Here is a 25,671-nt window from a genome sequence, read left to right on the forward strand (position 1 = left end):
CAAATAACCTTGAGGAGCTCTTCATTGAGTACACAAGTTATAACCCCATTTTTAGTAGAACTTCCATGAGAAAGAAAATGCATTTTTCGTTCTAATTATGATATAACATCTAATTTCAATTAGGAGGAAAAAACTAATTAAAATTAGTAACTTTACACTGAAGAGACCTGGCAGGCCCCACTTTAACCAAGTGATCAAAATTAATAACACCAGGAAGAAGACATAATGGCATCATGTACCCATTGATAGGACACACCGAGAAGAAGGCTACCACATCACTTCCGTTGTATGACTGCCGAGACTGCATAACCTGAATTTAATCATAAGAAAACATCAGACAAACTGAAATGGGGGAATGTTTTACAAAACAACTAATCAATACTCTCCCCCAAAGTGTCAAGGCCACGAAAGGCAAAGGATGATAAGGCACTGCCACAGAGTGAACGGTCCCGGGGTGGGAGAAAGGATCCTGGGAGAGCAGCTCGTGAAATCTGACTGAGGTCTGTATTTGGTTAATTGCACAGAACTTGCTTTGTAAGTGATGACACGGTGGTACGAGTGGTTAGTATTTAGGTAAACTGGTTGGGTGGACAGGCAGGAACTATTTTTATAACTTCTGTGCTAATCTGAAATTATTTACAGGTAAAAGTATAAAAAGTAAAATCTGACAGCTTTTTAGTAAAATGTTTCCACGAGTTGTGTTCCTGATCATTAGAGATTCACTTGGTAGTTACATGAAGCAGATGGAAAAAGATTAATTTTTGTTACTATCTGCTTTATATCTGTTAATTCTGGATGGCGTCCCTGGGGAAAGGGTGAAAATGGATCAGTTCTCATGTGTCTGCTCAATTTTGACTCTTAACTATTGAAGTTTGTCATGATGGCTGCTCAAAGCAGGAGGTTAATAGCACCTTCTTCACTTGGGGTAGTTTGACCTTTTTACCACAAGAGGGCCATCTAAAACACAGAATGTCTTTAATATTTCCATGCTCCTACTTTGTGCTTCAAGGGAAGTTTTGTTTTTCACATATCTTTTCAAAAAATGAGAAAATATGCAGAACCTAAGCACTTTATTTTGGAGCACAGCAAGAAAGAGAAACGGGAACCCTGTTGTGATTTTAAAAGCACAGGTTTTCTTGGCATTTGTGAACGTGAAATGATCACACTCAATTCTAGGTACTTTCACCCATTATACCCACATCCCATTACTGAGCAAAGCATTTCCTTTTAAGAAGAATGCTATAATTTATATCATGCTACATCTGAAAATGAGCACTGTAAATGACCCCTTGAACTACTTTTAAACCTCAAGCTAGCTGAAGCCTTGTGTTCCATATAACAGCAATGAACTGACTTTATTCATCACCTCATTCACTTTATTTAATTTACAAAAAGTTACTGAACAAATACTACAGGCCAGATACTCTGAGAGTTATTAAGAATCTCAAGATGACTTAGGAACTTACAGAAGACCCTCTTGCTTTTTTTTTTTTTTTTTCCCACTGCATCTGTCTTCTCGAACAGAAGAAAACAAGGCTAACTGGGTTTTTATAATTTGAAAAGTGGAAGTGATCAAAGCTGTTCCCCTGAACTAGCATCCTCCGTTCTGGCTGAGCACTGGAAATAGCTGCGGAGCTTTCTACACCACAAATTCCCAGTCCCTAACCAACACTTAACTGGATTAGGCTTAACAAAACAACCAGGACGAGAGAGACACACTTAGCTGAGAACAAAAACTTCTCATGTACGTATATGAAATTTAAGCTGAATTTATACTATCGTATGAACAAAACGCCACCTTTGTGTTGAGTCAGTGCAGTGTCCTGCAATAAGAAACTTTATGAATGCATATTTCTGCGGTTAGTTCTCTAGTAATTCTGCTTTCTTGAGCATGCTCACGAAGGAACTAGCAACAGACAGGCTGACACCCTGTCTGTCGATTTACCTTACTCTTTGCCTCATGGACAAGAAAGATCTGAGAGCAGCCTATTTGTGGGCTCTTTAAGAACTATTAAAATCTAAGATTTGTTATTTTCTAAAAAACAACTATGACAGTGCCTGATGCCAGACATTTGAGCATCATTCTCCTAAAATACAACTTGAGTGCTGGGCTTTTGACTTTTTGTTTCTCTGTCTCAACATTCTTTTCGCTTTCAATGATATAAACTGAGATTCAGAATGCATACAAATGGTCATTCTAATACACATTTCTCATTCCTCTCCTTCTGCTTCATGCATGTGAGCTGGTGGTTCCTGTAGGTTAAGGACCAGTTAATTGTAATTTTCTACTGTTTCCTCTTTTGCAAGATGCAATTCAGGAGAATTCAAAATGTATTTAAGAGGACCGGTAAGTAGGAATCCACTTAGAATTTGTCCTAAAACCAGCCTTTTCGAAGGTTCAAAGGATTGAGTCAACTAGTTTGGCATGACTAGCACCATAGACTTTATTTCCCATTAAGACTGAGCTATATGAGACTTTAAAAAAGGAATACTGGATAATCAATAATTTTATCAAAGTGTCCACAGCATTAGTGGCCATGAGTGTACAAGCTAATGCCAAGAATTATCTGTATTTTCAATTCAAAAAGGATTATAATCTCCACAGTTTAAAATTCTGGTGATTATGAGTAATGATCTTAGCTGACTGTATAGTTCAGTTCCCAAGACAGCTATCTGACGATATCTGTTATCTAATAATTTGGTCTGCCTAGACTTCAGACACCCATGTCAGCTACCTCAGAGGATTTCTGTTAAGATCAAATGGGAATTGTCTTTGAAATCTAAAAGGCAGAACCTCTCACTACCATTAGTCCAGAGAACAAGCATATAGATAATATAGCTAAGAGTTTGCCACTTTACCTCATGTAGTTAAAAATATGAATAAATAAATCTGAATATATAGGAATATATAGGAATGGTCAACTGAAAACAACAACAACAAACCTTCCATTAAATCTACTTCCAGGTCTTCAGTTAGTCATTCCTATGAATGAATGTATAAATCAACAGGCTCATCAATATGCCAAAATGCTGAAACCTATAGTTATTTTTATTATTTTTTCTAGATAAATGAAGATAGGGAAGTTAGGGAAATAGATAAATAGATAAATGAAGATAGGGAAATAGCTTTAAGTTGAAGGAAGAAAGGAGTGGCAGAACAGCAAAAATGAGTGGCTAAGCTTAGTATTTCAAACAACTTACAACTTTACAGCTCTTTCCTCCCCAAACAAAACTCCAACTAGCCACAGAGAATCGTAACTGATGGACTAGACATTTCAAAGGGGATATGACGACATTGTAAGGAGTTATTCTAAAGCCTTATGACAGATAAAAAAAATAAACTACAGAGACCTGTGTGCTTGAAACTGGTCATATTTTAGTAATGTTCTAAAGAAATTAAAGTAGACAAGCAGTAGCTAAACACCTTCCACAAAAATACAAAATGAAAATAATCCTATCAATAAGCTTCTCTCATTAAAAGCATCTGCTTTTCTAATCTTATTTTGAATCAAATGACTTTTCTACGTAATAGATCATGACAAATCTGTGAAACTCCTATAAAGATCTCAAGCTAGACATGCCTTCTACTATTACTCGAATCCTCATTTAGCTTTTAATGCTCTTTTTTTATGTAGTCAATCAAGACCATACTGTTTTATACCTGCATGCGAAAAGTCACCAGACTTTTCTGTGGCCATAAGGAAAAGAAGAGATCAGCATCCAATGGCCTAAATTAGGTACTTGTGTCATGATTATGTCAGTAGAATAAGACTTCCAGCCCAAGAATAATCTATTTGAAAAACAAACCAACTCCAAATGGAAAACATCAGAAGCCAAGTGGTGTGCCCACCTTTTCTGGAATATATCTTATGTTTTTCTCATATAGACAGTTGCTATAAAAATGATGCACTTAACCAAATAGCAATCTAGTATCTTCATCAGCATCTGAAATATATGATCACTGGTTAATTTTTTTGTTTAGTTAATGCTATTAAGCAGTATAAAGGACCTTAAAAATTATCAATTTACTTGAAATATTTCGTTATGTGCACTGTGTTCTTAGCAACTGAATAAAATGTCAAATGTTCAGTGTATTGGAGGAGGCAGGTTTTTAATTCCGAGTCACAAATAACTGGACATAAGGTAAATGATGAAAAGTCAGCACTTAAATAGCAGGTGCTGGCATCCTGTGGGCTAAGTATTTTATAGACTATTGACATTTAGAATCACTGGACAGATCTGTAAAAAGACTCCCAAGCCCCACTGCAAACCTACTGCATCGGTCTATGTAGTTTATTTGTCTGCATTTTTAGCAACTGTCCCAAGTGATTCTAATCACACTGAAACTTGAAAACCACTGCTCTAGGACCAGGGGCATGAACGAGATACCATATTTTATAGCTGGAATGCTCAAAATGTAAACACGTTCCCAAGGAGAATGTTAACAAATGTTAAAAATCTGTCATGCTTTATCTTCTCTGTTTGATTACACTAAACTCTGAATAAAGTCATGTCTTTTTGTGATTAATTAATTAACTGGCTGACTGGCTCATTTATGCATTCATTTAGCGAGTTATTGGGTATCATTTATGAGCTTGGCACTATCCTGATGTGGACCTTTTCTTGTTATGGGTAAGACAGCAGTTAAAAGATTTCAAAGATATTCCTCACAATATTTTTTACTTGAAAGATGCTCCCTCGTTCTCCCTTGGATACTGTTGCTCTTCATAATAAAGTACAGATATGACTGAAAACCTTAGTCCTTTCCAGTACCTATAGATTTAACAATTCCTGAACATAATGACTGAAAATAAGCTGCTGCTTAGAAATTACAAAAAGGTATCCCAAAGTCACAGAATGGAATTTTAAAAGCTTCCCATTTCAGTGACCAATATTTAAGAGATTTGCTCTTCTTTACAGAATACCATAAATACTGAATTTTACAGCACAGAAAGTAGCAGCTAAGACTCCTAACTAAAAGGTATCCAATAAAGGATGGATAATAGGCACACTGATACAAAGTTCATGTGTGTGTTTTACATCTATATATTTAATAAAATTTGTAATGTTTATTTATATACTTAAATAGGCTTATTTAAATATTATATTTAAATAAAATTTTCAATAGTTTAAAGTGGCATGAAAAGCACAAAGACAACCTAAATGTCCCTTAGAACGTTCTAACTGGAAGCGGCCCTACACATTCTCTTTCAACCCTCTAATTTTATAAGTGTGGAATATGAAGCTCAGAAAAGATGAGAAATTCAACCCAAGGCTACTCACCTAATTAGCAAAATCGCTATTCTTGGGTTCCCATCGTTAGATTTAACATTTTTTGTAGACTCCTATCAGGTGCTGTAAATATGTCAGTTCTTTCAAACAGAAGAACTAGAACGCTGATAATCTATGGCATTTTTAATGTCCTTATGGTCTAACAATGTGCAGCAAGAAGAAAGAAGTGGCAAGAAGAGTTAGCTGATATTTAAACTAACTTAAGCTTCTTTCACCTTAAAAGGAACTCAAAATTCAAACACGTACTTCAGAGTTCCATGAGGGAAAACTATAGATTTAAGTCCAAATGATAAACATGTGGCCAGTCGGCAAATAAGTGTGTGCTCTCACTGCCAAGCCATTTAGATCCTAGTATGCTAGGATCCTAGTGCAATTAGCAAGAGAGGAGATAAGCTGAAGAGAGGAAGGGTCTGGAATCTCAGTGCTGAGCAGAAAGCCATGCCCCTGAACTTCACACTGTAATAAGCTAACAGACTGTAACCTTGACATTGGAGCAGATCCTCTTTGCCAGAATAAGAAAGGAAGCTGCCTTCCCACCATCAAACATTTAGATCAGAGGAATTCAGGTTGAGAGGAAATGACAGTCCTGGAGCAGCAGCCACTTGTGAGTAAAGCAGAAGATGACAAAATATACATGGCAGCTCCTCACAAAAAAAAAAAAAAAAAAAAGGAAAGAAAAGAAAAAGAAAAAAGAAAAAAGACAGAAACCCCCAACCAATGATAAAGTCGTTACTTTAATTAAACACACTACAAAGTACAGCCAATTACAGACTACCTAAAACTGCGGGAGGATTAGTTTCTAAGAGTTCTGACCACATAGCTCAGCCTTGAAAGAGATTTCAATAGAGATTTTTAAGCTTCCTAAATATCATCTCCTCCTAAGAAGTAATTCATTAAAGTTCATCCTGTGTTGCCTACTGGGTTCCCTTCAATCCACAATTACGCATTAGGAATCCAGGGTGCGCTTTGGAAAGATTGGGGCAGGGGGAAGATGAGTCACATGTTTAAGCATCCAGTAATTTTTAAATATTTACAATTTCCTAAAGTTCCTCTTATTTATGATGCTGCAAACAGCATCAATTTACTAGTGAAACAAGTGCAACTGCACAGTGACCAACCACCCACAAAGCAAAGTGTATCTCTAGCACACCCTGGTTTCTGGTTCACAGGAGGGGTGCAACCAAGGTCTCAGAATCCCTTCTCGGTTCTCCATATGGTCCTCTCGTCATTAGTAGCTTTCTTCAAAATATTCACGAAAGGTAAGAACTAAGTCTGAACAAGCAAACAAAGAACTCGAAAGAAAATACGGGAGCCAGAATCGCTTGCTTCCTCCCTGTCCTATCACCTGTATGGGACTGAGTTATACAATGTTTAAGAGTAGAGTTCTATGTTCATACCCAACTGGAACATCCTTTCTATGACCTCAAATAAGTTGTGCCCCAACTTTCCCCCTAAATTTATTGCCCTGTAAGATGGAGCTAATGATAGTAACTTCCTCAGAATACTGTTTTGAAGATGAACTATGCGATGCATGTGATGGGCTGATGCTGTGTTTGGTAGATAGTAAATACCCAAAAAATACTCACTATTATTACTACCATCAAAAAAGGTGGTGGCAATTAAAACTAGGCCGAAATCTGAGATCCTTTCTGCAGTGCATGCAGTGAAACCCTATCAACAAGAAACTGGTGCTTATTAAACGAATTCCTGCTCAACCGATGAATTATGAGTGTCAATTATGTTCACACAACAGTCTTATTTTGCCTCTTTCTCAGTAATTAACAACACTCAAAACTTCTCAGTCCTAAGTATTGCCTCATCCTAACCAGGGAAAAGAAGAAAAGAGTCATTTTGTTCCTTAGTTGGACAAGAATGGCAGGCTTCAGAGTCTCACTGTACAGTAATGTTGCCATTGTTTTTTTTTCCCCTCATCTGGAGTTTACCAAATCTTCATTTACAGCTATGCCGAAATTCTGAACAACCACTTCAATGTAAGAATTACCTTTCATTTCTCTTTCACGCTGCAATACCAAAGCACATACAACTGATCATCCTTGACTCTGAGACTTTGAGCATGCTGCAACTTCCAATTTTAAAAACTTGGAACAGAACACACTTTGCAAGCAAAGAGGCTTTGCTATTCCAACCAAAATACTGTGGGGCCTGTGAGAAACTTGCGATAATAAATTTTAAATTGCTTGATACACAGTCACTGAGCAAACTGTTGTGACAAAAGTATCAGGGGAGGAACAGAATTTGTTATTAATAGTAGCAACAATGGACATGTAGGGAGCTGTGTGCTTTGCTCACAGCTTTGCTGTGTGCCAGAAATCGGCCTCTTTAAGGGAAGTGCCATTATGACGTCCATTTTAAGGACGAGGAGCCTGAGACATAACGAGGTGAATGGCAGTCTGACCCCGTCCAAGTCTCTATGCACCCTTATACAAAGGGACACTGTGGTCTTTACACACATTCCATTTGTCAAACATAGCATACCTCAAATCTCCCAAAATGCTCTAGACACTAAACCAAAATATCTTCTTCGTGTTTTATTTATTTTTTTTTTTAATCTTCATGGCCATGGAAGAAGCCAATGAAGAGCACACTTTGAAAATCAGGATGGAGCCCGTGAAGAAACCGACTAATCGCTCCTACCTCAAGTCTGTCTGTCCGCATTAATTTCTGTGCGGCAGCTGCTGCAGCCGCAGGTACAGGGACCCCAGGATTCCCTGTCACCAACATTGGTGCGGTCGGCAAGATCTCTGCTGGAACCAGGCTTGGGGACACAGGTCCCAGGTAGGGATTAAAGGCTGCTGATGCATTGGTGGCTAAGCTTGGTGCAACTGAAAACATTGGCTGGAAAAGAAAATAAAAAAGCAAAATTTAATCTACAGGTGTTGGCTCGAATTTGCTATCCCACGTTATACATCCATCCTTCACCCACCCCTCCATGATCCATTCCTCCTTCCCTCCGCCCTTCCTCCCCCGCCCCCACTGAATTCTGTGTGTATTTACTCCCATTTGGGATAAGAATCGTTTGAAAATAAGCATTCATCAAGTCCATGATTTTCTAAAATATAATCGGTGAATTACCCATTAAATTTCTGCTGGGATTCTGAAACTTGTTGTCTGTAATACTTATAATTTCTCTTTGAATAACAGACCAGTTATTTGATACAGTAACTTCTTGTGGTCACCTCATCTTCATTTTTGCCCGGATTTAATCCCAGAAACTTGTCTAAGAAATACATTTTATAATTGCTATGTCAGATGAACTTGAAAGACCTGTTTACAACTGTTAATGGGTTGCAAGTGTCCTATTAGCTGGAATAAATAAAGCAAGACTCCCAGGGGATAACAGAGTTTCACAGTCAATATAAACTGTGAATAAATCTCATGGGATATGGGAAAGATGATGATGACATGATTTCTTTTGAACACGTAAGGCACAGCGTTTGGCATATTCACTTGTTGCATGTTTTTTCTGGAGAAACTATAAATATTCTACCAGCTTATCACACCCTTGGGAAATATTTAACAAAGAATTTACCTTACTAGGGAGAAACCATTCTGCATGTGAAGTCTGAAACAGAAAACTAAACAAAGGCTACAAGATTTTTCAAGGAAATATACAAGGTAGCACTGACTAAAAAGTCACAAGACAGGGTTTCTGCCATAAATGCTTTCATGGATACGGGAGGGTGGTTTCTACTTGTGATACGAAGATGTGCATATCAGGAAATACATCTGTTCTTGAGTAGAATTAAATAATTTACCTGCAAGCTACTTTAGCGATTTGCTTTTCCAGTTTTTTTTTTTAATTTTTAATTTTTTTTAAAGATTTTATTTATTTATTTGACAGAGAGAGAGATCACTAGTAGACAGAGAGGCAGGCAGAGAGAGAGGGAAGCAGGCTCCCTGCTGAGCAAAGAGCCCTATCCGGGACTCGATCCCAGGACCGTGAAATCATGACCTGAGCCAAAGGCAGTGGCTTAACCCACTGAGCCACCCAGGTGCCCGCTTTTCCAGTTTTTAAAGCATAAATGTTGCATAACAATTTTCCACCTGATGGGTGGTCTATTTTTAACTTCCTAATTCAATGGGGTTTCAATTCTTGAAGTTTAATATTTTGTGTAATAATGTTTGTCTCCAAACCTCAAAAATTCATGGATAAAAATGGATCCTGTTCTTTAAAGGACTTCTGAACAATTAATTTTCTTTATCCTGTGGTAAGAAACAGAATCGTAGAATGAGGGGAACACTAGAATGCGGGGAACACTAGAATGTAGCTAATTCTTCCCTCTTACAAAAGGAGGAAGTTAAAAGAACCCTGAGTTTACACAGTATTCAAAAGAGCTTTGGAATAAAATTCTATGCAATTGAAATGTAAAAGTAATTCTTATAGCTCAAAAACAATCATGGAACACTACATCAAAAACTAACAATGTACTGTATGGTGACTAACATAACATAATGAAAAGTAAAAATTAATATATAAATAAACAAACAAATAAATAAAATTCTTACAGCTCAAGAGAACTGTTTTTAAAAAATAAACTGTCCTTATTTAGTCAGGCCCTGACTTTTCCAGCACTAAGAAGAGTAAAATGGAATTCAAGTGTTGTTTTTCTTGGGGCAGTGGTTCTCAAGTCTCTATGGGTGATTTGTGCCTTGGCAGGGCACATGTCCCATGTGTAGGGCACATGTGGCAATGTCTGGAGACATTTTCGATTGTCACAGCTTGGGGGTGCTGTTGCGTCTATGCACAGAGGACAGGGATGAGGCTAAGTGACTGGCAACACACCGGAGAGCCCCTCACACCAAAGAATTACCCAGCTCCAAATGTCAATAGTGTGTAGGTTGAAAAATCCCTGTTCTAAGGGATACACTCGTTTTTTGACTTCACAAATTGTTTTAGGACAAAATCTTTGCAGCTAGTGTATACATTCTTACTTAGAAGACCACGGAAAATAAAATACTTCATACGTAATTTGATTCACTTGGGAGAAGAAACAATACACCATACCTTCCACTGGGATTTTCAAGTTATAGTTATGCCTCCAGACGTGCTGGTTTGAATGCCATGGTTAGCTGTCCTGCCAGGTTGAGGGCTCCCGCCTGATGAAGTGGCCTAAAGGAATACCTCTGATCCTCACCCCCATCTCTGCCCAAAACACTGAAACTACCTGAGCTCTCCACATACAAACAATCAATAATTGGTCAGAAACTGGGGCCCAGAGCAATCTCTGTCCATCAACAGTTACTTGAAAAGCAGCTCATCTTACGCTGCTCCAGGGTCTAATGGCTGCTAAGGGTAGTGCCCTGGCAAGGGCTGATCTGTACCGTGAACCCACGTCGAACTTGGACTGCCCTTCAAACATATTCAGGTCGAACATTCACCATTACATACTGTCAGATACACTATGTGCAATTTCAACCAGACCAGCACTCTGATTTTCTATCAGGCATTTAAAAATTATAAGAAACTTAGCATAAAAGACCCGAAGCCCAGTTTTAAAATTTGGAGAGCAGAGCCAGTCTGTATCACTCCTCTTCATATTCTATTGCTATGAATTAACAGGGATTTCCAGGTAGTAGATTTTTAATGTGTACTCTGCAAAGTTACAGAGATGTTTATGTCACTGTACATTATTTAGAAGCAGAGGTCAAACTTAAAAACGTATTTGGAGGCAAGAAAAGCATTTTTTTTTTAAGAAAAGCATTCTTATTTTAAGAAAATAAGACCAGTGACCAATAAAGCGCAGCTCTGTTAATTCCCAATGAATAAGATAAATTTATAATCCATGATGCATCTGAGGCAGCAGTTGCATACCACAGATAAAAGAATACTTCTCCTAAATAAAAATATTGATCTCACTAACTGGCAACAATTTTCCTGCTGGATTGTTTCTATAGAGGTGTCACGTGAATTGATTTTCTGACTTAATGCAGCAGAGCAAATTCAAATCTGAAAAATTTTAGGGCACCGTCACCCAAGTAAAATCTAGCAGCTTGAAAAATCTGAAACATCAACTACTCAGCAAGCATTCTCTCCAATTGTTCCCTCTTCAGATAAGTGGAGCTATTTGCTAAACCAGCAGAGGATCAATAATAATAGCTCTATACTTTGAAACTTGATCCCAAAAGCTGCCCCCAGAAAGGGCAACATTCCTTCCTTTATTTGGGGGTTTTGTAAATTTGTTACTTTCTTTTTTCAAAGAGCACCTTGTCGGAGGTAGGTCACTTCTTGGCCCCATCAGCGCCCTAATCAGATTAGTGAGGCGCTTGAACTGCCAAGTCTCCTTTCCAAAAGCCATTCCGGGGAGGGTTTCGGCAGAAAGGCAAGGGCAGACGTTAATGCTGTGGTATTATCAAGTGCCTTGCATTTTCTCTGAAGTATCCACAGGATAACATATAACTACCTAATTGGAGTATTTGATACTGACTACATCCTTGTAATAATGACTTACAGATATCTCTGTTCCTGGAAGGCATAAAGAACGCTGGCTTATGCTTGCCTTTTGCAAGTGAACACCCTGAGCAGAGAAAAACAAAATGCAACCTTAGGAGTGCTGGTGCATTTATGGGCTAATCCCTGGTTTGTTTTAAATGAGACATTCTGATTCCATTAAAGTCATCAGGCTTTATTAGAAATTAAAATGATGTCCAATTTCACATGATGACCCTAGCTAAATGTGTGCAAACATGATTATCGCTATAATTCCTTCCATTTATTTTGTGCCAGGCATTGTGCTAAGGGCTTTACCTATGTTATTCTATTTAACTCATGTAACAGTAAAATATAAACTCCCTGGGAAAACAAAGGCAACAACTCCAGTTGTGAATTGTGGCAGGGGCGGCTACCTGTATCACTCACTGCTAAATCCCCAGGATCGAGCTAGATGCCTAGCACATAGTAAGTACTCAATAAACATACACAGACTAAGGGAGTGAATGAAGGAATGTGTGAAGAATTACAGTCTTGTCGGGTGGGTTTTATTAGTCCCTCCCATTTTGCAGACAAGGAAAAGGGCTCACACAGATTACGTGTTCATCATCGCAAAGGAGAGCATGAAAGACTTAGGATCTGGATACAGGTGTGTCTGGTTCCAAGTGATCCTGAAACCAGTGGTTCTTGGGGCCGGCCAACCGTTAGCATCCTCTGGAGAACATCGAGCCCCGAATGCCCTGGCACTCCTCACTCATCACAATCTCGGCAGGACTATTTAAAAATCTCCTGGGTCATTGCCCTTCTATACATTACGTGGTATTCTACTACTGAAAAACAGAAACAGGTTCAGATTTCTGATTGTATGTGAGGTCTCCAAGGAGACATGCGTCCTCACAGCTTTCTTCTGAACAATGCTTTTCCCTCTACATGGGAGGTTGTTCCTGCCCAGCCCTTCTGTTTAATTCCTAATCACGCTTCAAGAATCACGACTCTTTCTCTTCAAGTTTCCCCTGATCCGCCCACATCTCCAACTATGAAGAGGTTTTTTTTTTTTTTTTCCTCTACCCTCTGTTACCATAGAACTCCTCACCACTCGAATTTGGCATTGATCACCACACTTGTTTACTTAACCCTCTCTTCTCAAATTTGACTACCGGCGGCCCAGTGGGTCTTCTGCACCAGGCTTCCCTCGTTCTGCATGGCACCAGCGGCTGTCATGGGCGCAGCTCCTCGGCATACTGGCTTCGTGTCGGAATTAATGCTTTTGCTGTGTTTCTCCAGCACATAAACTCACTTAGCAAACGCATTAAAATCTTTTTAGCATAGCTATGTGAACGTAAAAGAAAGCGATTTAATGTTACTTCCTCTCCACTTGACAGTGTAATCGTTAACTGGCCTAGGATGCTTGTTTGAAAACTATAATGTCTTTTAGTATTGTTTCGCGTTTGTTTTTGTTTTTTTTTTTTTTAAATCCTGAGCTTTCTAAGTTTCCAAACAGTGGTAGGACCATGCTGTAATGTTGCAAATATAGGAGCCCTAACTTATTTTAATACATTATGTGAAACAGTGTTTGTGATTTTTTTAAATGGGTAGAATATATATAATAAAGTATCTAATCAGCATTTGATGCGATTTATGGACTACAAGGATTTTTCTAGATTTTAACTTTGTGCATGCGTGTGTGTGTGTATGTTTGTAAATGCTGAACTTGCAAGCAGTACCAAAAAAAAAAAAAAACTTTTTTTTTTTTTAAACTTGATAGCACATAATCAAGGTATATAAAGCCATGTTTCTGGGTACACACAACCCTGTACAGAAAGGAGAGACATTCCTGTAAACAATTATTTTGAATATTAAATAGCCAAAGGCTAATGGGAGTTCTCAACAAATCACATTACCAAGTATTTTTTTTTCCCTCCCCAAGAATGTAGCATATGACTAGAATAAAATAAGAATACTGTTTCAAAGTCTGCTTCTAGACTTTGTTGACTGGGCCAATCACAATGACCTCTTGGCTTTATTTTTTTAATGTCACCTTGCCACTTCAATCTAGTTTTAATGAAGTAACAAACATTTACATAAAGAAGACTCACTTCTGGCCCATCAAGTAAGAAGGTATCAGTACGTGTGGCCCGGTCCCTAAGATTCTGGCCCATCCTCAAGCTGCTTCAGAAAGCACCAGCTCCTTGACCGAAACGGACACTAGAAGGACAGGTACGTGGACCACGGATGACAGATATGGCCACGTTTTACTGGAAACGCTTTCTCACAAAGTGGCCTTATCTCAATCACTAGTTGGGAAGCCTGGGGGGTAAAGCACTAAAAACCAATTTAAGAATTCTAGGTGTTCCTGGAAATGTGACAAATGATGACTTCAAAACTTTCAGCATGCAGCTGCCAACAACCATGATGCAGGAACACCGGGCCAGCAAAGGTGAGGTGTCAGGAAGAGCAAAGAAGCTCCCAAGACTTTTCTGCTAAGTCCAATAACTTTGAATTTCTTATCACTAGGCTATTTCAAATTCATGAAAGGCACAAGAATTCAACTTGAGTTATGTACCTCAAGGCAGCTAGGTAGGTGTGTACACCTTATGGGGAGCTGCCCTCAGAAATTACCAATGGCCAAGGTTAAGGTTTGGGAGCAAACCTTACGGAAAGGCACAGGAGTGGAGTGGGAGAGCAGAGCTCAGATACAGCTTTTCATAACCACTGCTTGTGCAGAGCTCTTCAAGGGCAATGACAAAAGCATGGAATCAAGAGAATTGCTGAAGACATCTTTCTGGGATGGATCAAAGAAACACACCAGATGCTTCCAAGTTGTGAGCCACAAGATATGGTCTATATTTGGTTAGTTTGCTTAGTTTTCTGGTTGGATTATCTCTGCATCAGATAGTGCATAGCAAAGTAGTAATGCTTTTTTTTTAAAGTAGTACTTACAAAAAATCCATATATTTAATTTTTTACATTTGGAAAACCAAATACTATAGGTCTTTCATTTCTCTTCAAAGATCATATAATAAAGAGAAATATGATCTTTTTACATTTTCCTTCGGGGCTTGGAAATGATAATAGAATTTAATGTCTGTTACTTAACAATGTCTTATATAAATTTTAGGGAGTAGACACATAGGTAAATTCAGTGACTTATTTTCAACTACTTATTTTCTCATCTTATGAAATCGAAATAATTACGAGATTGTTAGGAACTTGCAGATAAATATTTGAAACTTACCACTCTATATTAATGAAGTCAGATGTCTCAACCGAGGTCCTCAACCGAGGACCCAGAGCTGGTTGGTGGGATGTTTCTACATTAGTGTTTCTACAGCACGGATGCCAGAACCTGAACAGCCTGGGTTAAAATCTTGTCCCTACCACCCACTAGCTATGTACCTTGGGCAAATTACTTAACCTTTCTGAACCTCGTGTCCTCATCTCTAAAGTTGAGATAATATTATCTTCTTTATAGGACGATGGTGTGGATTTATGATACAACAAGTAGTGAGTGCAGTAAATGCCTTTAGAGTGTTGTTTCTGCCCCCAAAATGGAAGTCCTCTTTCTGATTCTTGGCTTGGTGCATTTCATAACAACAGAATAAAGTCAACAAAAGAAGGAAGCTCTCCTTTAAAGCCCTACATTCCCCAAGTCAGCTCAGTGTCATCAAAATTTCTGAAAAGATGAAAACCCACCCACGTGGGCTGGGTTTATGATCGGTAGATCACCGAGGCCCTGGCTGCCTCTGCAAATAGTGTGTTAGCATGAACCCAGCTGTACACCCCAGACTATGCTGCTATCTCTATAACAGGGCTTGTACGCTGGCTCCCGCTGATGATTCCTTTGGAACCACAGGGCCAGGTGAACTACCATAAACCTCTGCCTGTCTTCCTTGTATTCAGGAAACGCCTTACTTCATTCTTTCACTCATCAACGATTTTTGATTTCCCTATATGCCAGGCACAACTGGAGATGCTTCCGGATTTGGTTAGAACTCCCCAGCTCCTCCTCCTCTTCGTGTTCCTTCAGCTGTGGTTTTAGGGACCAAACTGGTTTGCCCTAAAAAGATAAGAGGCTTCACCTACTCGACTACAAACCCCGAAACTGCTCAGGTACTCCCACCACTCCTGATATTATGGATCTGCTCACAGTATCCTCTCCTTCGATAGAACCCCTACCTGGGCTGGATCCAAGTGTGTGCTGTATCTTCAAACACTAACATCTGTACTAATGGCCATCCTCTTTGAGTGACAACCATGTCTCGTAATAGTCACCTGGCTGCTTCCAGCCCTGTCGTCATCCCTATTTGGTGACCCAGCATTCAAGTTCCAGTAAGCAGCTGGTCATGACCATCTCATTTATTTCTGAATATTCTGTATGATTACTCTCATCAGCCGGGCTGACTACACAAAGGATCGAAAAGTCTCAGGTGGGATTTTGAAGGCAAATTTCCTGGATTAGAGCCTTCTCTATAGTCATTAAAGCCCCAAATGCTTTAAAACTGAATAATTAAAATGAGTTCTATACTTATTACAAAAATGCCACCCTGAACAGAGTATATTTTTAGACTATGATCTCAGGATGCCTTTAGCAGAAGGGTAATTCAGCATTCAAATCTAGTCATACCAGGGAAAATTAACATAAAGCCTGAATGTGCTCACAACTAATAAAAATAAATGTTTTGTCTAAGTAGAGAATTTTCCAACAAAGACACCAGGACATGTGATTTGTCTGATGGTTTCAGAAATTATGATTTTCTGCACACCACACATTTGTTACTATATTTCACAGACACGAGCATAAACGTTTACGGTCTGTCCCAGGATTACCCATACAATGACCTTGGAATGGCCTTGAGAGTAAAGCTCAAGGACTAAGTCAGGAGATGGACCAAGATGTCACAGTGAGTAGGAGCTCAATGCCATGACCAGCTCTGTATCCAGCAGTATGGCCCAGAGGTGCTGCCGGTCACTGAGAGGGTCGAGCCTGACAGTAAGCAGGCTTTAAATGTTTAAGTGGAACAAAGTATTTCACATCAAGGAGAGATCGCATATCAGCTAAAGTAGTAGCCACCCCAAGGATTTATCAGATTTTTGAAACCGTGTGAGAGGGCCAGCTGTTAAAGACACCTCCTGTCCTGTGTTTTATGCTACTGAGAATGATTATAACTAAACTTCTTTTTAAACCAAATGGAAATCTTCACGCTATCCCAATGCAGATATAATATTAGCAGATGTCAGATGACACAAAAAATAAGTTTAAGATATCATATTTTAAACTGAGCCCCCAATAATGAAAAAAAATATATCAGGTTAAAACAGACACAGAATTATAATATTCTCTCACCTCAACTGTATAGTACTGATAATTGGTATCACTGCCGATGTGATATGGAGATCCCTCCCACCTCGAAATGCAATCCCCCCCTCTTTTTTGGAATGATTGGTGCATTAAGTTCTAAGAGAGAATAATAATTACATTGAGTTCAGGTGTTAAAATGTATTAGGAAAAAAATTAGTTAGCACACATGCTACAGTTAGCATATCAGAAAAATGTGGGTCTTCACATTCCCATAACCCCATAATACTGCATATAAGTTAGTGACATAAATTACTGACAGATACACTCTGATCATTACAAATTTTAACATGCATTTATATACAGAATTATTATATTACAATTAATATCAGAATACCTTTTGTGATCTAAAATTACTTAGGATAGTAATCTTACATTTTTATGAATAAATGGGAGTAAAGGTTATCAAAGTCGTTTATGGTATACATTCCCCCAAACTCCCCAAATAAATAAATAAATATGATCAGAATGAAAAGTTATTCCCATACACACTGCTCAGTAAACATTAAACCTCTATGACCAGCTACAGTTTAAAATACTTAGCTCTTTGCTTAAAAGCCCTGGGAGTTTCTGCCTCTCCTCTCCTGATTAGTTTTCTTTTAATGCATGATATTGATTCACCACTATCAGAATTTTGCTAGCATTTCTAACTACAAAATAACTTCAGTTTGAGTTTGAAAGAATAACAGAAGCTCTTTTTCAATAAAGAAAATGATGCAAACAGATCCTCTTCAAGGAAGGTGGAAAGGGAGAATTTTTCTCAAAACTAAAGCTGATCTATACCAAATTATAAAAGTATTACTATTATTAAAGGGAGCCTGAAAACGCACATGGACTATAGTGATAAGTTTGATGACCATTTTAATACCTGCAAATCACAGGATTTCATGTGAAGAGAATTTCAGGGGGAGAACATGTCATAAGTAAATTTCCCCATGATTGAACGAGAAGATGAGTTAACTTTGCAATGTGAAAACCGTTTCGGGCTTTGCTTGGTAATTTTGCTAGAAAATGCAAGACACCTGATACTGTTACCTATGTTCACTTAATCGAGTGCAATCATTACTTTTATACTGAAACTGAGCACTTGGAATTACAAACTCGATGAATGAGAACTGAAGATGTGCTTACCACGGGTTGCAATGGGGCACCGGGCATCATGGCATTGGCTAGTTGCATTTGCTGGGCCAACATGGCCATGTTCTTCTGCTGAATCAAGTTATTGCGCCCATTTATCTCCAATTGGGTTTTTAAGTGTGGGGGTGGATGAAGATATTTGCAGTTCTCCCTGGAGCAACGACCCTAAAAGACAAAAAGCAGAAAATATCATTTAAAAAGGATTAGACCAGTAAATCTTAAAAAATAAAGATAATGCAAACCTACCACCTGGATCTACCGTGGGTTTCTAGCACATTGCACTATACATACCCACTTATCATACATTTAGAATAAGTAATGAATTCACCCAAATGCACTATCCAAATGAGGTGTTAAGACATTCCAAAAAAGTCTTAAAGCTTAAAGAATTTCCCTTCTTTTAATATTAGCACTAATATTTCTAGTTCTAAGTTTAAAAATCTACAAACTGCCAGTGTAATCTTAAAATAAAGAATATGCAATGAAGAATATTAGCTCCTTCCAAATCTCCTGGTTAACTTTAATGAACCCAAAAGAATCACGAAGTTTTAGCATCTATTTTTACTTGTATTGAGTTCTAAGGAAATGAACTTAGAGGATTCAAGGCACACTGTATCTTCAGTTAAGCACCTTTACAAGTATCACTTTATAAGTATTAACAAATAAAATTAATTACTACTAAGCTTACAAACCCATGTATTAAGAAATTTACAGGTGAAAAAAGAAAATGCCCATATGTTCCCCTGTACATAAAGATTAGTAAGTATAATGAAACATTGGTGAAAATGTAGCCTTTAACCTTTCAAAGATAAATCTAGTCTCCATTGACCAAGAGGTATAAATAGACACACATATCCTCCAAAAGACATATAACGTAAAATGGAGGAACAAAATGTTAGTAAAAATTAAGAAATATGAATATACCCTTTCTTTGGGGACAGTTCTTTTCATCAAAAATAAATATTAAAGTCTGTAATATGAAATAATATAAAAGGGATTTAGTTCATATTGTTTCAATACTATCATCGTTCCACTGTTTCCATATTATTTCAATATGTTCTCAAGCCTTTATAGTAAAAGGTCTCATCAATTATAACCCTGACAACTTCTTTCACCGATAGATCTAATTAGAACTGCTTGGGAGGGTCAAAGGAAGATTCAACTGAAGCATCAATCACTTTCCTGAGCTTTCTTTGATTTTTCTAAGAAAAATCCATCTGCCATAACTTGACCTCATACTGTAAACTGACTCAGCATGCTTACATTTTTGATAAAAATCTTGTCACAACCCTAATTTGAAAGATCTATTTCTGGCTTGTTTTGATTCAGGTTTTTAGGAATAAGTTTCTGTAAAGGGCTAATCTCATAGGATACTGCCTTTCATTTTGGCAACCTTTATGTAATAAAGCATCGCTAATAATACTTTAAATCCGAAGGTAGCATAAGACAGTAGTTGATACCAAGGAACTGATAGGTCCTAAGAGCTAGGCGAGAGGCCTAGGTCTCCCATCAGCAGCAGGAACTGCAAACAAAACTTAAGTCTCAGGCCTTGTATCGATGTCGAAATCACTATAGGACCTACACCACATGTTTATTATGAAAATCAGAGGACATAATGTATATGTCATGGCACTCTATGGCACTCTATGGGCAAGGTAAAGGTCAGGAGCTGCTATTTGCGACCACCCCCACCCCTTTAATCGTATATTTAACAAAAAAAGACCAAAATATTGGCATGAAGGTAATTTTTGTAAAATCCCTTAGTTATGCCTATTGATATGTTCATAAAGTAACATTGATATATTTGTGACTTACTCCATATGAAATCATGCTTGCTATCTGTTGAGATCATTAACATGCTATTAGCTTGAAAGCATCTGGATAAAAAGTAACTTGTACTAAAAAAACAACACTTAGAGTCACAAAAGAAAACCCAAAGAACGCCTGGCCATGCAAATAAGCTCCTGGCTAACACGGGATGCGATCTCAGGGTTACCCAGTTGAGGTGTCCTAGAGAAAACCTGCTTTTTTCAGGGCAAAGAACAATTTGGCTCTAAGTGAAACTCTGGTTGCCAGTAACTTTACATCATAATTCTTACTAATATTAGATCTATTTAAGTGAAATAAGCAAGGTTATAGCCCCCATCTCCCACCCCAGGACTCCGTTACTGTCAATTCATTCTGATCAGTTTCTATAGCTCCACAAATAGCACAGAGATAGCCCTCGGCCTTGAACTAGGCCTGGCCAACACCAACACCTAAACTCTTCATCTGAGTGCTTCCCGTCACATGCACCACCCAGTCCCTCCTCCCCAGGAACACAGCTCAGACTGGAATCATGAAGACAAATCGTATTGTCCTATATACATTCTGTGTCAGATCACATCAGACCTTTCAAGAGATGCTGAGACCTTTGGTTTTCGATTTGTATTTGCCACACTTAGGAAAAATACCCTTCTAATTTCTTACAAACGCTACCTTTCTACCCACATCTTGATTTGACTGCGCTGAAGCTTCCCTTTCAAAAAGCTCTGTTCCTAAGAATCAAGAGGATATCTGGTGAAAAAACAGGCAGACAAGCAGGCCTCTTCCACACAGTCTTTGGTGACAGACCTGAGGGGGGAGCACAGGGAGCTACACTGTCACAGTATTCCAGGTTAGCTTGATAGAGCAAAAAAACACTACAAAAACACAATTCTGCAAAGCCACGTGAATTTTTCATTGACGTGTGGGGGAAAAAAACCAGAGTGGCCTCCGCAGTTTATGTTAGATAAACTCAGCTTCCTAGGGAGTTCAGATCGTGTTTTATGCTGACTATGCAGCTGAATAATTGTGGTTTGACAAATAAAAAGGTCAAGAAAAGGTTAGAATAAACATCCTCTTCTAGAGGACTGCCTAAAACTCTGGAGAGAATCACAGCAATATACCTCTCATGAAGAATTAAGGAGTACACACCCCTGGTACCTCTCCAAGTCTGTCCAGAGTCTGCACCTGAGTTCCCAGCACCGTACCTCGGTACCCATTTGCAAAATCAATGAATGGACACTTCTTAATAAATCCTTAAAGGTGACTTCTACTCCAACTCCATTCTGGAGACAATGAAAATAGTAGAACAAAAACTAACTCTAATACCAAACTTTGATTCAGAGCTGTACTAAGTTACTGATGCTTTTATTCAGAGGCCAGTAACTTGAACACTCAATAAAGTTCGCCATAATAAAGGGAGAAGAGGTAACAGAAGTTTTCGTTTGGTTTTTGGTTATTTTTTTGGTTTTGTTTTTGTCTTTTTTTAGTTTCAGCAGGGATTAAACTGGATTTTTGTAGTTTCAATGTATTTGGTGTCCTAAAACCTATACAGTGACATTCTAAAAATCTAAGTACGGAAATTCCGCTGGTATCTAGCGCTCACATATGCAAATCTGTGTAAATGAACTGTGTTCTAAAGCATCCAGAGATTTCACCCCAAGAGACAGTAAATCAAGCTGCTAGGATTAATGCTAAAATACAAAGTAGTTTTTATTCCTTTTTGATGGCTCTATGGTGTTTCACCTACTGCTTTATGACTGTACATTTTATCCCACACAGCTTGGTTTTTAAGAGCAGAATAGCAGCTGTGTTATTTATTTGCTGTATGACCAGATAGGAGCTAAGTGCTCTGAGTGGCCATACCTTTTGGTCGAATAGTAACACCCCCACTGATTTCACTGGTGATGTGTAAGGGTTGAGCAGGATAGTGGGCCAACTGAATACATGGCTCCCGCTGTAACAGGCTGTTAAGAAGCTAGTAACAAACAGCAGTTGCCTAGTTTAGCACTAGCTCTGTTAAAAGTACTTAAAATAATGCAAAAGGCAAAACCCAGGGACAATGCCTGTCAGTCATTAATAATGCAAGCTGGGTCCTTAATTATCACTCTGTATTTGCCACACCCACTACGGAAAATACCGCTCTGATACATTTCTTACAGTGTTACGTTGCCGTGGTTTGCTTTTGTTGATTGCACTGACATTTATTGTCAATGAGCTTCCCAGATGACTGGCAGGCCACTCTATAGGGTCTATACCATAAATATCTTCCATGCCACTCAAAGTGGCTTTTTACAGGTTTACTGAACACAGATTTCAAAGACATAGTTGTAAGGTACATATTATATATTTTAAGGGAATGGAGGAAGTTCAGTAAAGTATCAATTCAGACTAAGTCTATTTTTCTCCAGTAATTTTTCTCCATCTTTAAAAATAATCTTTCCGTAAAAGTCAAAATTTTCCCTGTGTCATCTTAAAAGCCTCTCTGAGACCAATCATGGTCATTCAAGAGATCAACTCATCAAGTCTTTAATTTCTGAAGTTATAAACTGTTCAACTGTGAATTTAAGGGTTTTCTCATTAGCTTCTGAAATGGGCGTGGGTTTGTGATTATAACAAAGGAAAATGTATGTTTAGATTAAATGTGTGAACTTCAAAATAGGCACCTGGTTAATTTTTAAACATTGTAGTTTGATAAAGTACACTTTTACAATTTAATTTTTTTTTATTTGAGAGAGAGAAAGAGAGGAAGAGAAAGAGAGAGAGAGAGAGAAAATGAGTAGAGGGGAGGGACAGAGGGAGAGGAAGAAGGAGGCTCCCCACTGAGCAGGGAGCCAGAGGATGTGGGGCTCAATCCCAGGACCCTGGGATCATGACCTGAGCTGAAGGCAGATGCTTAACCAACTGAGCCACCCAGGTGCCCCAGTGAAATGTACTTTTAAATAACTCATAGTAAGAACATATATAGTACATACCTAAAAATGATGTGTATGTATATACACTATATATGTATATAGTGAGATATAAATTATGAATAAATTATAAATGATTTTATATTATATATTTTTATATATTTATATAATTTTAAATAACTCATAGTAAGAACATATAGTACATACCTAAAAATGATGTGTATGTATATACACTATATATGTATATAGTGAGATATAAATTATAAATAAATTATAAATAATTTTATATTATATATTTTTATATATTTATATAATTTTAAATAACTCATAGTAAGAACATATAGTACATACCTAAAAATGATGTGTATGTATATATAGTATATATGCATATAGTGAGATATAAATTATAGAATAAAGATAAAATTGAATTTAACTATAGATGACAATTTAGAGATATGATGAAATGGTTTCTTAGCTACTTTTAATATTTATTTAAGAACTAACAATCAAAAATGAAATGTCTTACTTAGAAGTCAGTGAAACTTAATAAAACAAAAGAATCAAAATTCTATTTGAAAACTAGAAAAACTAATCTCCCATTGTTAGCTATAATTCTTCTATCTAAAATAAAAGGCACACTGTGATTTAAGAGTTCAGAATATAAAAAGAAAAGACATCTTGTTAAGCTGCCAAATGGTAACTATGTGGTAGAATTAAAATTACTGGGTCATATTTAGGTAGATTCTGGAAATAAAGGGGCAATGAAAAACTCATAGGGGTACCAGTTTATACTCATGGGTCTTTCCCAATTTTCACTAGAAATACTGGTTTTCAGGAAAAACTGTTCAAATTGCAACCATTTATTTCAATTGTTAAAACAAAATCCATATTTCCTTTGGGACGACTGAGATACACAAATGTTTTTGAAGCACTTTCTGGCGATACTCATTGCTCAGATACTGGGCAGAAACTCTGTCAAAGGAATTTGGTAGCTTCCTATTGAAAATTCTTACTTTTTATTTTTTCAGCTAAGTTGATAGAAATAGCTTACAAAATTTTTGCCAAAGGGGAAAAAATTGGCAGTCAAGAAATAACATTTCATGCATTTCCAAATTTGTATCTTATGGCTCTACCACGCTAATTTATGATTTTCAATTCTAATAAAAGGTGAATAAATTTACATAGGTAGAATATCTACTTTAAAATCACAAGCATCTTGTGGTAGGAAATTTATGGCAGTTTAAAACATGATTAACTTTTAGAAAACGGTACATACATGCAAACATGCACGCACACCTGTACAGACTCACTGTTTTGTTTTCCTTTGGGTGGAGAGGAGCTTGATTAACTCTAGAAATTATAGTTTATGGGCTTGCAAATATTGAAAATACATTAATTGTACCTAACACACAGGATATTGTTGTTCCTGAATGTGTATTTCTTTACACCCTATCTGTTTCCCTACGGGACTTGCTCCAGCTTACAAGAACACATGCATCCTAAAAGGCAGCTCAAGCTTTCTCAATCTCAGCACTCTTGACATTTTGGGCCTTACAGGGCTTTGCGGTGGAGCTGTTCTTTCCACTGTAGGATGTTTAGCAGCATGCCTCGCTTGCTAAACGGCTGCAGCACTCCTGTCCTCAGTTATGACAATGAAAATTGTCTCTCGGTATTGCCCCATGTCTCAGGGGTGAGGGGGGAGGCAAAATCATCTCCAGCTGGCAGTCAACTGCTGCTTTATACCTAATGGAATTTAACAGGGGCTGTATTAGTCCGCTTTGCTTGTCACAACAAACCACCACAGACTGAGTGTTTTAAACAACAGGGTTTTATTCCTCTGTTTCTGGTAAAAGTGCTTTCTGGCTTGCAGACGGCTACCTTCCTACTATTCCTCATGCGGCCTTTCCTCTGGGCGTGCAGGAGGAGAGAAAGTTTATAGAGAAGTTTGTTCCACAGAGTCTCTGATAAGGATACTAATCTTATCAGATCGGGGTCCTGCTCTTGTGACTTTAACCTTAGTTATTTCCTTAGAAGTTCCATCTTCAAATATATCCATACAGGAAACAGGGCTTCAACATAAGAATTTTAGGGGGACAACAACGTTCAGTCCCTGAAAGGGGCACACAATTAAAAACTGTCAACCCAAAGTTATTTGTAATTAGCTTTAAGTGTTTTCATACAACACTTAAATGTCTGTCAATTTCCTCAAACATAAGATAATAGATTTGTCCTATAAAACCTGACTCAAAAAGAGTGGGCTCCTTCTAGTTTTGCTAGATTCTAATAGCTACAGCTTCTAAAAATTTCCAAGGTACGAATACGTGAGATTCAATGCTGATTTTCTTCTTATTTGAAATTAAAACAAATAAAGACTGTGGTATATAAAAAAGTAAAGAATTAAATTCCAAAATCATACTAATAGCTCCATCCACCTGTTAACCAGAATACTGGATATGCTGACTTTAAGAGTAAGGAAATTTTTTTGGTTTTACTTCCCTATGGAAAATTTTTATCAGAATAAGGAAAAGTGAGACATATACTCCTACTTTGGAAAAGAAGCTACTGAGAAAGGCTAATTAAGTAGCCAGAGAACCCAGAAAAATGATGAAAGGCTTCTGACCACCACCTGAAATTGCAGTGGACTCAAGGCAGAATGTTTTTAGTCATACGCAAATGTATACATGTATATGTAAGTAATTATACACACACACACACACACACAC

General features: G+C 37.8%; 1 protein-coding gene across 21 annotated transcripts in view; it reads right to left on the minus strand.

Annotated features, from left to right (window-relative positions):
* MBNL1 (muscleblind like splicing regulator 1) overlaps window positions 1-25,671 on the minus strand; it is a 198,572-nt gene that overhangs the window by 20,822 nt on the left and 152,079 nt on the right. For 20 of the 21 annotated variants that reach the window (XM_032344932.1, XM_032345092.1, XM_032345100.1 and 17 more), the window contains 2 exons: window positions 18,228-18,398; window positions 7,948-8,148 (listed from right to left, as the gene is read on the minus strand). In XM_032344932.1, coding sequence (XP_032200823.1) covers window positions 7,948-8,148; window positions 18,228-18,398 — 372 coding nt within the window. Of the gene's footprint in view, window positions 1-7,947; window positions 8,149-17,084; window positions 17,205-18,227; window positions 18,399-25,671 lie in introns of those variants that run through there. The other variant, XM_032345065.1, reaches the window with a different exon arrangement.

This window comes from Mustela erminea, chromosome 1, assembly GCF_009829155.1.
Source record: "Mustela erminea isolate mMusErm1 chromosome 1, mMusErm1.Pri, whole genome shotgun sequence".
NCBI lineage: Eukaryota > Metazoa > Chordata > Mammalia > Carnivora > Mustelidae > Mustela > Mustela erminea.